The sequence below is a fragment of the Pipistrellus kuhlii genome, unplaced genomic scaffold (assembly GCF_014108245.1).
Source record: "Pipistrellus kuhlii isolate mPipKuh1 unplaced genomic scaffold, mPipKuh1.p scaffold_m20_p_8, whole genome shotgun sequence".
In the NCBI taxonomy this organism is placed as follows: domain Eukaryota; kingdom Metazoa; phylum Chordata; class Mammalia; order Chiroptera; family Vespertilionidae; genus Pipistrellus; species Pipistrellus kuhlii.
In genome coordinates this window covers 69,624,137-69,638,861 of record NW_023425584.1, presented here as the reverse complement: position 1 = coordinate 69,638,861, position 14,725 = coordinate 69,624,137, and the positions used below count along the sequence as shown (strand labels likewise).

The following is a 14,725-nucleotide window of genomic DNA, read 5'->3' as shown; positions in this document are numbered from 1 at the left end:
TTGGCTCAGTGGATAGAGCGTCCGCCTGCGGACTGAAGGGTCCGGTCAAGGGCACGTCCCCGGTGGGGGGTGTGCAGGAGGCAGCTGATGGATGTTTCTCTCTATCCCTCTCCCCTCCTCTCTGTAAAAATTCAACAAAATATATTTTTAAAAAATTAACGGCCGCCAAAACCTGTTTGGCTCAGTGGTAGAGCATCCGTCTGCGGACTGAAAGGTCCCGGGTTCGATTCCGGTCAAGGGCATGTACCTTGGTTGCGGGCACATCCCCGGTAGGGGGTGTGCAAGAGGCAGCTGATCCATGTTTCTCTCTCATCGACGTTTCGAGCTCTCTCTCTCCCTTCCGCTCTGTAAAAAATCAATAAAATATATATTTAAAAAAATAAAAAATTAATGGCCAACTCTGCCGTCCCACAATACTCACCCGCAGGAAGCAAAGGTGAGTGAGAGTCTGGTCTCGGCCCGCACCCCCTAGGTCCCAGGTAACCTGCCTTCGTACACCCAGCCCCACACTCGCACCTCTTGGGGCTTTCCTCTCTCGGGGACCCTGTCACGGCCCCAGCCCTCAGGGTTCGCCCCCTTTGCTCTGCCCAACAGCAGACGTGAAAGCGCGGCCCTTTGAAGAAAAGGCCCCCTAACGGCCCGGGGCCCTGAACTTCTGGTGCCGGCACCTGGTGCGCCCTCCCCGCCCCACCTCGCGCCCCGCGTGCCCGGCCCGTTCTCCGCCCACTGCCATTGGCTGCCGGAACCGCCACTCACAGGCCGGGCCAACGGGAGCGCCGCGCTCCGAGGAAGTGGGTGGGGTCAGCGCGGGGCCTCGCCGAGCAGGTTTTCTTACAAGGACCGGTTTTTCTAAAAAAGGACCCCTCGCCTCTCGCTGCGTCACCGGGAGGTGCGGCGGTTGCACTCTCACCTCACCCGGGCCGCCCTCCGCGCCCGCCGGCTGGGCTGCATCGCGGCCTGCGATACGTAGCTCCCGGGCGCGGGAGACCCTTCTCCCCCTCTCCCCTGGAGGATCCGGGCCCTCGCCAGACTCGCCCTGTTACCCGGAGACTCTGTCAGGAAAAAATGGGCTTCTATTTATTCACCATTCACCCCACAGTCGTTGGTCCCTGGAATGATACGAAGGGAAGGGGCCCCCCAACATTCTAAGAGTGGAGTCCTGGGTCCTAACGGTCGCCCCGACACGTTTTCTCGCTCCGTTAAAGTGGGTGTGTTTCACAAGGTGCTGGGAAGAGTGAGCAGTGTGGGGGGAAACGCTCTATGGAGGAAGGTGGCTTAGCTGTTGGGGCTTTGTAGATGAATAGGAGTTTGTCGTCAAGGAGAAAACTGATATAGTCAATTCACAAGCAAAGGCTTGGAGGTTGGGTGGTGGAGCACTGGGTGGAGCCCCAACTCTCACTGTGTGTGTGTGTGTGTGTGTGTGTGTGTGTGTGTGTATGTATGTGTGTGTGATGGAGGTGGCGGTTTGGTATTGTGCTCCCAACTCCTTTCAAAACCAGGCAGGTCCAGCCTCTTCCCCTATTCCAGGTCCTAGCCCTCAAATCATTTTTTCAACCCAGACTGATGTGCCCTTGGCCTCAGCTTCTCCTCCTTCCGTGAAGCTGTGAAGACCAGATATTTGTCCCATTGTGCCACCTCCAGGACCCTCAGGCCCCCAGAAGGTATCCAAGCTAACACCTCCTGACTGCCAACTATCCCAGCATCATCTTTTTTACTCCATCCTTCAGCTCAGGGCTCAACTCTTTCTGGCTAAGTTGGGCTCTTTGGGGCTAGGGTCACCCTTTGGGGACTAAATTTATCTCTTCAGGCCTCAACTCAACTCCTTGGGGATATAGTAGGCTCTCAGGGGCTAGGCTCCGCTTTCCGGCCTTGGCTCCGCCCTTTCGGACTAAGCTGGGCTTAGGAACTAGGGTTGGGACATCCCTTCAGGATTATCTTCAGCTTTTAGGGCTAGTCTTGGAGCTGGGCCTAGCCCAGGAGACTGCAGCCTATCTCTCTACTCCTGTACGTAATCAAATGAAGTAAAACATTCCTTAACGGATCACAAGGCTCTGCAGACTCAGGCTCGGCCTTTGGGACTGGCTTCAGCTATTTGTGTCTCGGTGGGGCTCTTGGGGCCTGGCTCTGCCCTCCAGGACTGGCTTTGGCTAGGCCGACTCTTAGGGTCTAGGCTGGCTCTTTGGAACTAGTGTCAGCCGTTTGGGACGAAGATTCAGTCTTTGGCCTTGACGGGGCTATCCTGGGCTAGGTCCATGAAAACCAAATTGAGAGAATAAGGAGAGAAGAGAGGGGTCTGAGGGAAGTGAGAGAATGAGAAAGATGAGCGGTAAGAGAAAATTGAGAGGATGAGAAGAGAGTAATAAAGAGAAAATCCACCTTCTTTTCCTTTTAAAAAGAAGTTTTTTATTGCCTTTGGTCCACAGTTGGTATTTCACATTATCTCTTGGTCCCAGGGCTCCTGGGTGGGGCTGGTCCCAGGGAGGGCCTCCTAGTGGGGGTCCCTGTGCAGTACTTGGCGGGGGAGAGGGGACAAGCGTGGAAGAGGTGGGGGTCAGGGTTTGCCTTAACCACTCAGAACTCTCTAGTCCTGTCTGCCTGTTTCCTCTCTGGTGCCCTGTGAGGGTCTGGGGAATGCAGTCCCTCACCATGCCTAAAATATCTGGGGACCATGGTCCAGCCCTCTCCCAAGGAGCTTCCTTCCTTCCCACCCCGCCCCCCGCCCCCCCAAAAAAATTACTTTTGGTAAAACTTCCTGAAACTTCTGTTGGTGCAGAAACCACAAACTGTTCAGCAGAGAAAAGAGAAGAGGGGCAGAAGCAACCGGAAGCATTTGGGGCCAGTTTCCCTCCCTGCACAGGTTTCTCCCTGCCCCCCACCCCCGCCCCTGCGTGGCCCTAAGCCTGCTGGGAAATTTGCTACCTGGGTGTGCCCTAGCAGGGACCCCAACCCTATAAGCATCTGGATCTGGCTTTCACAGTCCCTCAACTTAAACACATAGAAAAACAAGATGAAAATGTAGAAAACCCCCCAAATTCCCGATGGGACAATGGCGTGAAGAGACACTCTGCAGGGATGGGGCCTCAGTAGCCTGCCTCCTCTTGGTAGTATGGAGGGTACTCCGGGGCCTTCCCTGGGCTCGGGCAGTCGCCCACCGCCCCTGGAGCCCCGTCAGCCATTGGGCCTTGTGGACAGTACTTGGGGTCATATATCTGCCGGCCCAGGCCAAAGACCTGGCCGCTCTGGTTGGCACCCTGGGTATAGCCCATCTGCAGAGACATGGAGGAATTGTCACACTTGTCGGTCCCCAGCTTGGTGTCATAGATGTGCCGCCGGGTCCCAGGCGCCGTCATGCCCACCTGAAGGGGGAAGAGAGAACATCAGGATGGGAGGGATGAGGGAAATGGAACGCCCCCAAATGTCCACACCATCTCCCATCTCCCTTTACAGTCACATCCTCTGCGTCCCTCCAAGCCCTGCTCAGACACCCTCTTTCCTGACTGTGCCGAGAGGATTCGTTACCAGTGACCCTCTCCTTTGGAACCAGGGGTGTTTGGGTCCAGCTCTCCCTGCCAGGCAGGAAGCTTCCTAGTCTGGAGCCAAGGCCTCCGGAAAACCTGAGAGCTCAGAAACCCCACACACTGTGACAGGCGACACAGCAGGGAAAGAGAGAACCACAGGGTCTAAAAACGTCAGCTGCCGCTAGCTGGTTTGGCTCAGTGGATAGAGCGTTGGCCTGTAGACTCAAAGGTCCCAGGTTCGATTCCGGTCAGGGGCATGTACCTTGGTTGTGGGCACATGTCTGGTAGGGGGTGTGCAGGAGGCAGCTGATGGATGTTTTGTTCTCATCAATGTTTCTAACTCTCTCCCCCTCTCCCTTCCTCTCTATAAAAAAATCAATAAAATATATATTTTTAAATAATAAATAAATTAAAATGTCAGCTGAATGGACCTCAAGTCAATCCCTTGAGGGAAACTGAGGCATAGAGCTAGGTAGAAATTTCCTTGGGGACACATAGTAAGCTGAGGCAGAGACAGAGAAGACAGGAGGGAAGCCCAGAGTGCGGGTGCCAATGGAGAACAAGGGTCTGGGCCAGGTGGGGGCGTGCCCGAGGGGGACTGGGTGAGGCCCACCTGGCTGGCACACTTGTTGGTGCCCATTTGCAGGCTGATGGTTGAGTGGTCCATGGGTGGCAGGATATGGTTCTTGGGGTCGTACAGATGCCTTCTTGTTCCATAGGCTGTCATGCCTGACTGGCTGGCACACTTGTTGGTACCCATCTGCAGGAAGACGGGCAGGAGAGGTCAGGCTGCCCGAAACTCAAGAGGCCGCTGAGTGGGACAGGGCTGGGGTCACAGCAGACTCTCCCCCCCACCCCTGATGGGCCCCGGTGCCCACCTGGAGCCCGATGACACACTGGCCCGCCTTCATGGTGGCGTCATCAAAGTTCCGCTCCTGCTTCTCTGAGTACTTGATGCCAATGTCCACGCCACTCTGCAGCCCCTTAGTCTTGGCCTGGAGAGAGGGGGGCTGGGAGTATCAGGGAGGGGCAGCCTGCACTCCTGAGCCAGGCCCAGAGTGCGTGAGCCTGTCCCCTTCGCCTGCTGCCCAATGACAGGCTTCAGACTCAGAGTCCTGTTGGCCCCAGCCTTCCTGTTGCTCAAGCCAAGCATTCTGGTGGTGGTGGTGGTGGGTCTCATCTTTCATCACCTTCTACCCAACTTTCACTGCTGCTTGGCCAGGCCATGACCATCTCTCACTCGGACACTTAGCCCTGGCTCCTCGCTGATCTCCCCTCCCCGGTCCTCATTGGGCAGCCCTTGAAAACACCACTCAGAACACCATTCCTGACATGAGAACCTCCTCCCTATTCCTACATCAGGGCCTTGCCATTCCTTCCTCTGGAAACACCGCTCCAACCTCCCCTGGTCTTTGTTTCAGGGTCACTGGACCCCACACGCTGCTCTAATCTTTTCCGCTTCCTCCAGCATGTCTCACAGTCCATGCCTGAGAGCTTGTAAGAAAATGGCTTGAAGAGGGAACCCTCTGGTAAACTCTGGGCTCAGAGGAGGTGTGCTGGCCGTTCGTCAGTGGTAACAAATGGTTCAAACGCCAGCGGGGATGTGGCTGGTGGGGGAGGCTATGTCTGAGCAGGGGTGGGCTGTACCTGACCAGGGGGCATATGGCAAATCGCTGTAGCTTCCTCTGTGAACCCAAAACTGCTCTAAAACAGAAAGTTTTGCCCTGGTCAATGTTTCAGTGGTTGCGGCATCGCCTGTTCACCAGGGGCCTCAGGTTCAATTCCCAGTCAAGAGTACAAGCCTAGGTTGCAGGTTCAACCCCTGGCCCCGGTCAACCAATCGATCTTTCTCTCTCACATCAATATTTCTCTTTCTCTCTCTCTCCTCTCCTCCCTCCCACTCTCTCTAAAAATCAATGAAAAAATATCCTTGTTGATGATAAACAAAAAAATACAAAAAAATTAACAATTTTAAATATAAAGACTTATTAAACAAAAATAAAAATTTTTTTTGGTTTCTTGTCTGCTTCCTCCATCAGACTGTGAGCCCAAGAAGGGGTAGACTGTCAGCCTCTGTGAATCTGTATCGTCTGCTGTGTGGCTTTGGGCAGGTCGCTGCCCCTCTCTGGGCCTCACCTTCCCGGCCAGAGCCAGAAGAGACACCTGCACCTGTGTCATGTTCCCACTCTCAAACAGGTCATTGGCCTCGAACAGGTCCACAGAGTTCATGCCGTAGCTGACCATGGCCTTGATGAAGTTGGAGAGGTTTTCTAGCTGGGAGGAGACACAAAAGGGGCTGTGAGAGGACCTCAGGCTGCCCGCAGGTCAGATGGGGTCCCCCCAGCCCCATCCTTTCTGCACCCGACAGTCCCTCACCTGGTGCCAGTTTTGCATGGAGCGGTTGATCTTGGGGACTGAGCCCGGCTGCAGCTTATTCATGAGTCTGGGGGGAGGGAAGACACGGGTGGGGAGGAAGCAGGAACCTCCATGAGCATAGGTGAGCCTGAATCTCACAGACCCCAGAGGCTAATTCTTCTCTTAGCCACTTTCCTTGTCAACCGCACTGCTTCTTTCTGGGCCTTAGTTTCCCCTCTTTAAATGCCATCTTCACCCACAAAGCCCAAGATGCTAAAGAGTGACAATAATGGGTGTTGGGAGTATAATCCAGAACTCCTGATTTCTGGGAGCGAATCTGAGAATTTCCATTCAAATGTGCCAACTATAAAATGTTTGAACTTCAGTCGAGTAGGATGCAGCAGAGAAAGGCCTCCGGAAACTTGAGAGGCTCTCCCACGAAAGGAAGGACATGAGACAAGGATGTTTCCTGCTAGAGATCCTCAACAAAGCCATCTCTCACACACACGTGCGCACACACACACACACAGAAAGACACAAGACTCATTGAGGGAAAAGCAAGCGGGCTTCAAACAGCAACTGGAGCAGGACCACCCTGTGTGGGACGATCCGGACGACAAGCCTGTGCCCACACCCACACTCACGTGCACAGGATAATCCCATCCTTGAGACCCTTCTGGAAGTCGGGACCAATCGACAGGCCTGTGAGTCCCTCAATCCAGGTTCGGAGCTCCGCCTCCTTCTGAGGGTCATACTTGGACAGAAGCTGCAGGAGCAGAGGCATAGGATGGGGATGAGGACACACCCTGCAGAGGCTCCTGATGGGGTGAGGCTGGTGGCTCCATAGGGAGGAGACAGAGGGGTCTGAACGACCCCACACTACAGCGCTGTCCCATCGGCAGGGACACTCACAGGCACAGATAAACCACCCTCCACAGACACGCTCCTATCTCTCCCTGACAAACTCTGGCTCTGATCCACTTCCAGTGGTGCCAAACCCTTCTGTTCCCACTTCCTGTCTGTGGATGTGCCTGTTCTGGACATTTCACATAAGTGGAACCACACACTATGAGGCCTTTTTGGCCTTTTGCGTCTGGCTTCTTTCACTAGTAGCATGTGTCCAAGGTCCATCCATCCATGTTGCAGCATGTCAGTGCCTCATCCCTTTCCTTGACTAATATTCCGTTGTGTGTGTGGATGGACCCCATTGTGTGTATCCATGGACCAGTTAGGCCGTTTCCATCTCTCAGCCACTGTGAATCCTGCAGCTGTGAATATCCATGTACAGGTTTTCTTTCTTTTTCTTTTTTTTTTTTTTTTAAACATATTTTATTGATTTTGTACAGAGAGGAAGGGAGAGAGATAGAGAGTTAGAAACATTGATGAGAGAGAGAGTCATCGATCAGCTGCCTCTTGCACACCCCCTACTGGGGATATGCCCGCAACCAAGGTACATGCCCTTGACCGGAATCGAACCCGGGACCTTTCAGTCCCCAAGCCGACGCTCTATCCATTGAGCCAAACCAGTCTCGGCTGTACAGGTTTTCTTAAATGCCTATTTTAATTAGTTTGGGGACATACCTAGGAGTGGGATGGAGGGTCACGTGGTGATTCTGTTTAACTTACAGAGGGACCACCTAACCATTCTCTGTGCCTAGAACTGGCCGTACCAGCTACTGGCTCAGGGCCTTCGCACGTGCTGTCCCTTTTGACTCAGATGTTTGCACGCTGGGTCCCTACTTCCATCCAGTCACAGCTTGAAGGTCACCCCTTTGGAGAGGACTTCCCTGACCACGCGAGCTATGACGGCCCTCCTCGGGTACCCTCTCTCCCTGGCCCTGCCTCCTTATTTTCCTTCTTTTACCTCCACCTTCTGTTAAAATATAGCTTCTTGCTTATGATGCATCCTGCCCCAACCCCCCTTGAGCTTTGCTGTCCAGCTTAGTGTTGTCTCTGGATAAAAGTACTCCTGGTTGCCAAAACCGGTTTGGCTCAGTGGATAGAGTGTCAGCCTGCGGACTGAAAGGTCCCAGGTTCGATTCCGATCAAGGGCATATACCTTGGTTGCGGGCACATCCCCAGTGTGGGGTGTGCAGGAGGCAGCTGGTCAATGTTTCTGTCTCATCGATGTTTCTAGCTCTCTATACCTCTCCCTTCCTCTCTGTGAAAAAACAATAAAATATATTTAAAAAAAAAAAAAAAAAAAAGTACTCTTGGTCCCCCATCATCTCAACGGCTGAGAGAGTCTGAATGGCTGAAGCCCAGGGGAGCCCCAAGAAGTCAGGGAGACCCAGGCCAAAATGGGCAGAGTTGGTCAGCTCCAGGGCAGTCCTTAGGAGTGGGAGAAAGCTGAGCCAGCCCCCGTTCAGGACCAGACTGGATAAAACTGGGTGTTTTCTGCTCCAGACCCCCTGCCCACTTCTACTCACAGATCCCCACTTTTCCTCTCCTCCCATCCCCCAGGGGACTGAAACTTTTTGCAGACCTAATTCCTACTCAGCTCCGCCTCAACTCCCCCATGATTTCTCTTCCCCGTGCCTCAGTTTCCCATCAAAGTTTGGAGTGGTTTGCACAGGGGTCTCCTGAACCCTGGCCTGCCCCCTGGTGACTGCATATATACCCTCGTGATAGGATACGGAATCCCTCGCCCAGAGCCCAGGGGAGACAAAGGCAGGAGGCTGATCGGCTAACCCGATCCGCTGGGCCCAGCCCCTCGGGCCCGGGCTCCAGGTTCCCAGGGCTGGGGGAGCAGCCCAGCCCCGAGGAAGCTTTGTTCAGCTCAGAGGAATGAGCAGGGTCACGTCCTGAGGGCTGAGCCGGAGGCAGAGGGGCTGGTCTGGATGCCTAGAACGCCTGCCCAGCTGGGGCCCATCCATGGCGGCTGGAGGGGGCCAGGGTCCTGGGCAAAGGCGCCTGCCCCTCCCCACAGTGGCCTGAGCATTCTTCTCCACCGCAAACTGCCAGGAATGCAGCCACCGCCTTCTGCGAAATCTGCTAAATTGGGACCAGCTGTTCCCCATGGTCCAAAAGTCCGTCACACAGCCCAGAATCAAGTGGCCATTGCTCAGAGGGACACAATCGACAGCCGCCTGCCTCAGGCCACCCAGCTGGGGGTAAACTGAGGCACGGGGGCCAGACAGAGGTCTCTGGGTCTCTCCTGCTTTAAGTAGCTGGAAAAGTGGGCAGGCCCTGGGCTCCAAGCCATAGGAAGAGGGACAAGTGGCCGTGGCCAGCTGGTAGGTGGCCAACTCACACTCCAAACTTGCAAACTGAGGCCTGACTTCAGGCCGCCTCTGGCCTTACTCACTCGTGCAGGTATCAACCTGCCCCTCTCTCACTCCGCCTCTGAAGCTACCCGGCTCTCACATGCTTCCTGATGGCCAGGGGTAAACGCCAGGGCCAGGAGGACCAGGGGTCATCAGGCGCCGTTTGCAAGCTGTGTGGTCCTGGGCAGCTCTGAGCCCTGTGTCGGAGGGGGACTCATGGGGGGTGAGGGGGAGAGCCTGCTGAGTGACTCTTCTCTAGCTCATGGCTTCCTAAGCTTCAGCTTCCCCTTTTGTCAATGGGATAGAGGGAGGCTCCTAAGAGAGTTCTCCCTGGAGAGTTCTCCCTCCTGTGGCAGGTCCTAGGGTGCCAACTGCCTAAGGTGCCCGTTCGGGGCTGCCAGACTGTGCCCTAGTGCTTCCTTCCCAGGTGTCTGGTGGGAGGATGTATGTGTATGTGTGTGTAGGGGGTGTGTGTGTGCAGGAATGGCAAATGCCCCTCAGCTGGAAAGGCCCTTGCTTATCAGGCCTGAGACCTCCCCATGGATCTGGAATCACCTCCTGTGCTCCCCCTTCCCTAGATGGGCCAGGCTGTGTGACCCTCCAAAAGTGTCTGCCTCTCTCTGAGCCAGAACCACAAAGGTTTTCTTAAAAAGTGTCTCCCGTGGGCCCCACCCCGTGTGTCCAGGTTATGAAACACACATTTTAGGGGACCAGGCGTCCTTCGGACCCCTGTGCTGCTCCTTTGTCAGAGGGAGACAAAGAACATGTACAAGGAACAGCCCGAGCAGGCCTCCTCCTCCTCTCATCAACTTCCCCTCGCTGCCTCCCTCCCAGGTGTAAGAGGTTGGGAAATTCCTGTGGGGGTGCCCACACCCTAATTTACAAACAACATCTGGTCCACCCGCTTCCCCTCCTGCGGCTTAAGTGGCCCCCAAACAGACGTGTGGCCGGGGGAGGAGGGGCTGGCTGCCGGGCCTCCAGCCCCTCGGTTTTCTCTCGGGCCCAGGGCTGTGGGGTTTGGGGCGGGAGGGGGGGCCTGGGAGGGAGTCGGCCCTAATGACTCCTGGACGCTGGGGCAGTGCCAGGTCGCAGATCTCTCTGCTCCCCGGAATCCCGGGGGTCTCGGTGGGCGCCCCAGAACAGAACGGCAGATGCCGGACGAGGAGGGCCACTTTCCTCCCGGCGCCACTCTCCCAGATGTGCGGGAGCCCCTCACTCACCCGGTTCTTGACCTCGGCCGAGAGCCCGTACGAGGGGCCCTTGTTGAACTGCGTGGAGCTCATGCCGGCGGCGGCGGCGGCGGCGGGACAGGGCGGCGGGACGGCGGGACGGCGGGACCCCGACTTGGCGGGTGCGCCGGCCGGACCGGGCCCGCCCCCGCCCCCGCCGCTGATTGGCCCCCGCGCTGTTGCCCTTATAAGGCCGGGATGCGCTGGATTCCTGCGGCCGCGGACTTCCTGAGCTCCCGCCGCCCTGCACCCCGGCCGGCGCCTCCTTCCCGGGAGTCCCGGAGGGAAACTGAGGAAGGGAGCGGCGCGGGCTTTCGACGGCCCTCTCCCTGTCGGGGGGCCAGTAAGCGGCTCTCTCACCCTTTCTCGGTTTCAGTTTCCCTTTCTGCAGTGATGGCAGACAGGGAATTGTTGGACGGAACCCTAATTCCCTTGGTGCACGAGTGAGGGCTCCTCCCTGCCACTTAGAAGCACCCCCCAGTTTAGCCTCCCTCCAGGAACTCCATACGTGGGTGGTGGACAAAGAGAACTAGAGGAGTCCCCAGAGGAAGGGGTCATTGGAGCTGGGGCTCTGATGGATGAGTAGGAGTTTGCTAGTCCAAAAGGGATTCCTGGCAGAAAAAAAGGTGCAAAGACCTAGAGGGACCGACCATCAGCGATCCAAAGTGTGTAGAGATCAAGCAGATAGACTGGGGGATGGGGGATGAGAAGGGACCTTGAATTCTGGGCTAAGGAATGATGGGGGATGGAGGGGTGTATGAAATAGCAGAGTTGAAGTTGGGAGATGTCTTGGGGTTAAGGCTAAAGCTACCAAGCTACCAGACCAGACACACAGTTGGTGCTCAATAGGTGATGTTTGCTTGTACAGATAAACCAATCAATTAATAAATAACAGAATAAATTAATTCACTTATTCAGTAATTTGTTCATTCATCAAAAGTTCCCTGACAGCCCTAACTGGTTTGGCTCAGTGGATGGAGTGTCAGCCATTCCGGTCAATGGCATGTACCTTGGTTGTGGGCACATCTCCAGCAGGGGGTGTGCAAAAGGCAGCTGATTGATGTTTCTCTCTCATCAATGTTTCTAACTCTCTATCCCTCTTTGTAAAAAAAATCAATAAAATATATTAAAAAAAAAAAAAAAGTTCCCTGACACAGCCTCTGGGCCAGTTCCTTGCTAGGCAGTTCCTGGCTTCCACGAGACCTTAGCTCCTGCCCATCCTTGGAGAGACAGAGCCAGGCACGAAGTCCCCTGCCCCATGTGAACAAGTACAGCACAGAAAAAGGGGTCTGTGGTGGAGGAACCTGGAAGGGAAGTCGAGGCTCCACTGGCTGGCTGGATCAAGAAAAGTTGCACATAAAAGGAGACACGAGATGGGGTTCTGAAGCATGTATAGGAGTTTCACACATTTGACAAGTGGCTAGTTGGACTCTGTGAGGGCTCAGAGATGACTTACCGATGCCCCTTCCCTGGGGAGCACTCATCGCAGGCTCCCCACTCTCTCAATGTTTGCTTCCTCTTTCTCTGGCTGTCATTCTCCCATTCCATCTATCTGAAGACTCCTTTCTTCAGGGTTCAAGTTCCAGCTGGATGGTCTTGGGGGAGTCCCTTCCCTTCTGGGTCTCAGTTTCATCACCTGTGAAATGGGGACCAGTGAAAGTGGCAGGGTCAACAATGAGGCAATGCAAATCTGAGTATGGGAACAGTGCGGTTTTTTGGTGTCTAGGTGAGAGCTGTGAGGCTGGTAGGGGCATGGGGTGTTCAGGTAGATTCCATGCAAGTCCTATTGGGCAAGAGTTGGGCCCCAGGGCGCTCTGGAGGCACTATGAAGAGGTCTTAAGACAGCCTGCAGAGGTCAGTGGCTGCTGGCAACATGGCCATGGGTCTCTTTGCCATGCCCTGGCCCCTGGTGCTTGTCCAGGGGGCAACCACTTACTCTCTAGGGATACCATCTGAGTTGGGTGTCTCTGAGAAGTTGCATGTGACCCCCACCTATGCCCATAGCCCTGTGTTCAACTCACGCCAATTCCAGCATGTTAGCAGGGCTGAATCATCTGGGATGGCTGAGGGCATTTCCTCAAACCTGAAAAGGATGCATAAATGATTGCTTGCTGCCAGACAGCTGAGGGCATCTTAATCTACAGGTTATTGCCTCTTACTAGCCAAACACCTGAACAGCTTTAGGCAGTTCCTCCAATCTGACAATGTATTCAATATACCAAACTTTACCCTTTGATATGTGTATCTACCTTGCTTTAGGACAACTTGAGTTAATAAAAAGCAAGGGGTCCAGAGAGGGCTTGGTTCCTACAGCCAAGCACCTCTGGCCCCATAAAAAGCCTTCCAAAATTATGTTTTGTCTCTGGACTCTCGATTAATTTACACACAGCACCTTCTCCAGATTCCTGAACCCCTTATAGATGCTAGATTAAGACCACCATCAATGCCAGTCCAGGCTGGCATACTCACAGGACAGCAGCCTGCCCACATCCTGGTGTGCTGGGTCCCCCTACAGCATTTCTATTAGGGCGGCCAGGAGCTGAAACAGAAACAAGAAGACTGAGCCTTGATAGCTCCAAACCCTAGAAACACCTGCCAGCCTGTGCCCCTGCTGGCAAGCCCAGCAAAACCACCCAGCCTCAGTCTCCACCTGTGAAATGGTCTGCTTCCCAGCATTGATATTCACCACACGTCCCCAAATGTGCCTGGGACGTTGTGCCACATAAGAGCTGGCACCTTAGCCCTAGCCAATGTGGCTTAGTTGATTGAGCATTGTCCCATACACCGAGGTCACTGGTTTGATTTCCGGTCAAGGCACATGGCTGGTTGCAGGTTCACTCCCCAGTATGGGGCATGCAAGAGGCAGCTGATGGATGTTTCTTTCATAGATGTTTCTAGTTGTGTTGTGAGTGGGAAACAAGCCAAATTTCAAAGACATGGTCCAGAAAAAGGTGTCACAAACGTCATTGGTCATTTTTCATATTGATCACATGCTAAAATGATATTTTTGAGATATAGAGTGATGTGAAATATTTTACAAAACTGTTCTTAATTCATCTAGAAAGTTGAAAATTATGTGTGTGGTTTGTCTTTTATTTCTACTGGCTGGGGCTGTTTGGACCCATAGGCCAAATCCAGATACTGCCTTTTTTTCTTTTTTTTGGTGGCCCATGAGCTAAGAATGGATATTACATTTTTAAGTGGTTGAAAATAATTTTTGTAAGTACATTTTTATTAATTTAAGAGAGGGAGAGATAGAAACATCAATGATGAGAGAGAATCATTATCGGCTGCCTGCTGGACACTCACCACTGGGAATTGAGTCTGCAACCTGGGCATATGCTCTGACTGAAATCAAACTGTGACTTCCCAGTTCACAGGTCAATGCTCAACCACCTGACCACAGGGTGAAATAATTTCTTTAAAAAATACTATTATAGCTCTAGCTGGTCTGGCTCAGTGAATAGAGCATTGGCCTGCGGACTGAAGGGTCCCTGGTTCAATTCCTGTCAAGGGCATATACCTTGGTTGCTGCACACTTCTGGAGGTGTGCAGAAGGCTGCTGATCGATGTTTCTCTCTCATCAATGTTTCTAGCTCTCTATCCTTCTCCCTTCCTCTCTGTGAAAAATCAATAAAATACATTAAAAAAAAAAGCACACACAAAAAAACCCATAACACCTGTGAAGCACAAGGAAGTGAAAGGCAATAAAATGAGGTGTGCTTGTAATTATAGGACCTCTGCTCAAGGAACTCAGACTGATCCTATAGATATAGAATAAAAGCCTAATATGCTAAGTATCCAGTTGTCTGGTTGTCCATTCAACCAATCAAAGTGTAATATGCTAATGATATGCTTAGTCCACTCAACCACTCACTATGATGTGCACTGACCACCAGGGGGCAGGTGCTCTGATCAGTAGATTAACTTGCTGCTGGGGTCTGGCCTGATCAGGACTGAGCCAGATGGGCAGGACATGCCCTGGAATCCTCCCTCAATCCCTCCCCAACTGGTCAACCTCCCATGTTCCTCCCTAGCCCCAATCATGCACTGGTGGGGTCCCTCGGCCTGGCCTGCACCCTCTCGAAATCCAGGACCCCTCGGGAGATGTCAGAGGGCTGGTTTCAGCCTGAACCCTCAGGGATCTCCACCTGGTTCCTGCGCAGTCTTCAAATCCACTGGGGAAAAATAAAGGCTGGTGGCAAAAGCCCAGCTTGACAAACCACACTCCCCTCACTGCAAAAGCCCAGCTTGACAAACCACACTCCCCTCACTGTAAAGGACTGTCGCTGGTTTTTACCAAACTGCCCAACCTCACCACCATATTGTGGTAAGAAGCAGACATGGAATTGAGAAC

General features: G+C 53.8%; 1 protein-coding gene and 1 long non-coding RNA gene across 2 annotated transcripts; both read right to left on the bottom strand.

The window, feature by feature from the left end:
- Positions 1 to 2,380: 2,380 nt before the first annotated feature.
- CNN2 (calponin 2) lies at positions 2,381 to 10,537 on the bottom strand. The gene is made up of 7 exons (XM_036425163.2): positions 10,360 to 10,537; positions 6,518 to 6,639; positions 5,895 to 5,961; positions 5,655 to 5,792; positions 4,397 to 4,513; positions 4,132 to 4,278; positions 2,381 to 3,356 (listed from the first exon to the last, which is right to left on the bottom strand). Exons 1-7 carry the CDS (start codon positions 10,420 to 10,422, stop codon positions 3,081 to 3,083), a joined length of 930 nt encoding a protein of 309 aa, XP_036281056.1. The 5' UTR covers positions 10,423 to 10,537; the 3' UTR covers positions 2,381 to 3,080.
- A 984-nt stretch (positions 10,538 to 11,521) lies between these two features.
- On the bottom strand, positions 11,522 to 12,900 carry LOC123651779. The gene is made up of 3 exons (XR_006740694.1): positions 12,838 to 12,900; positions 12,390 to 12,451; positions 11,522 to 12,004 (listed from the first exon to the last, which is right to left on the bottom strand). It is a non-coding gene; the product is annotated as an uncharacterized LOC123651779 (long non-coding RNA).
- Between the last annotated feature and the right edge of the window lie 1,825 nt (positions 12,901 to 14,725).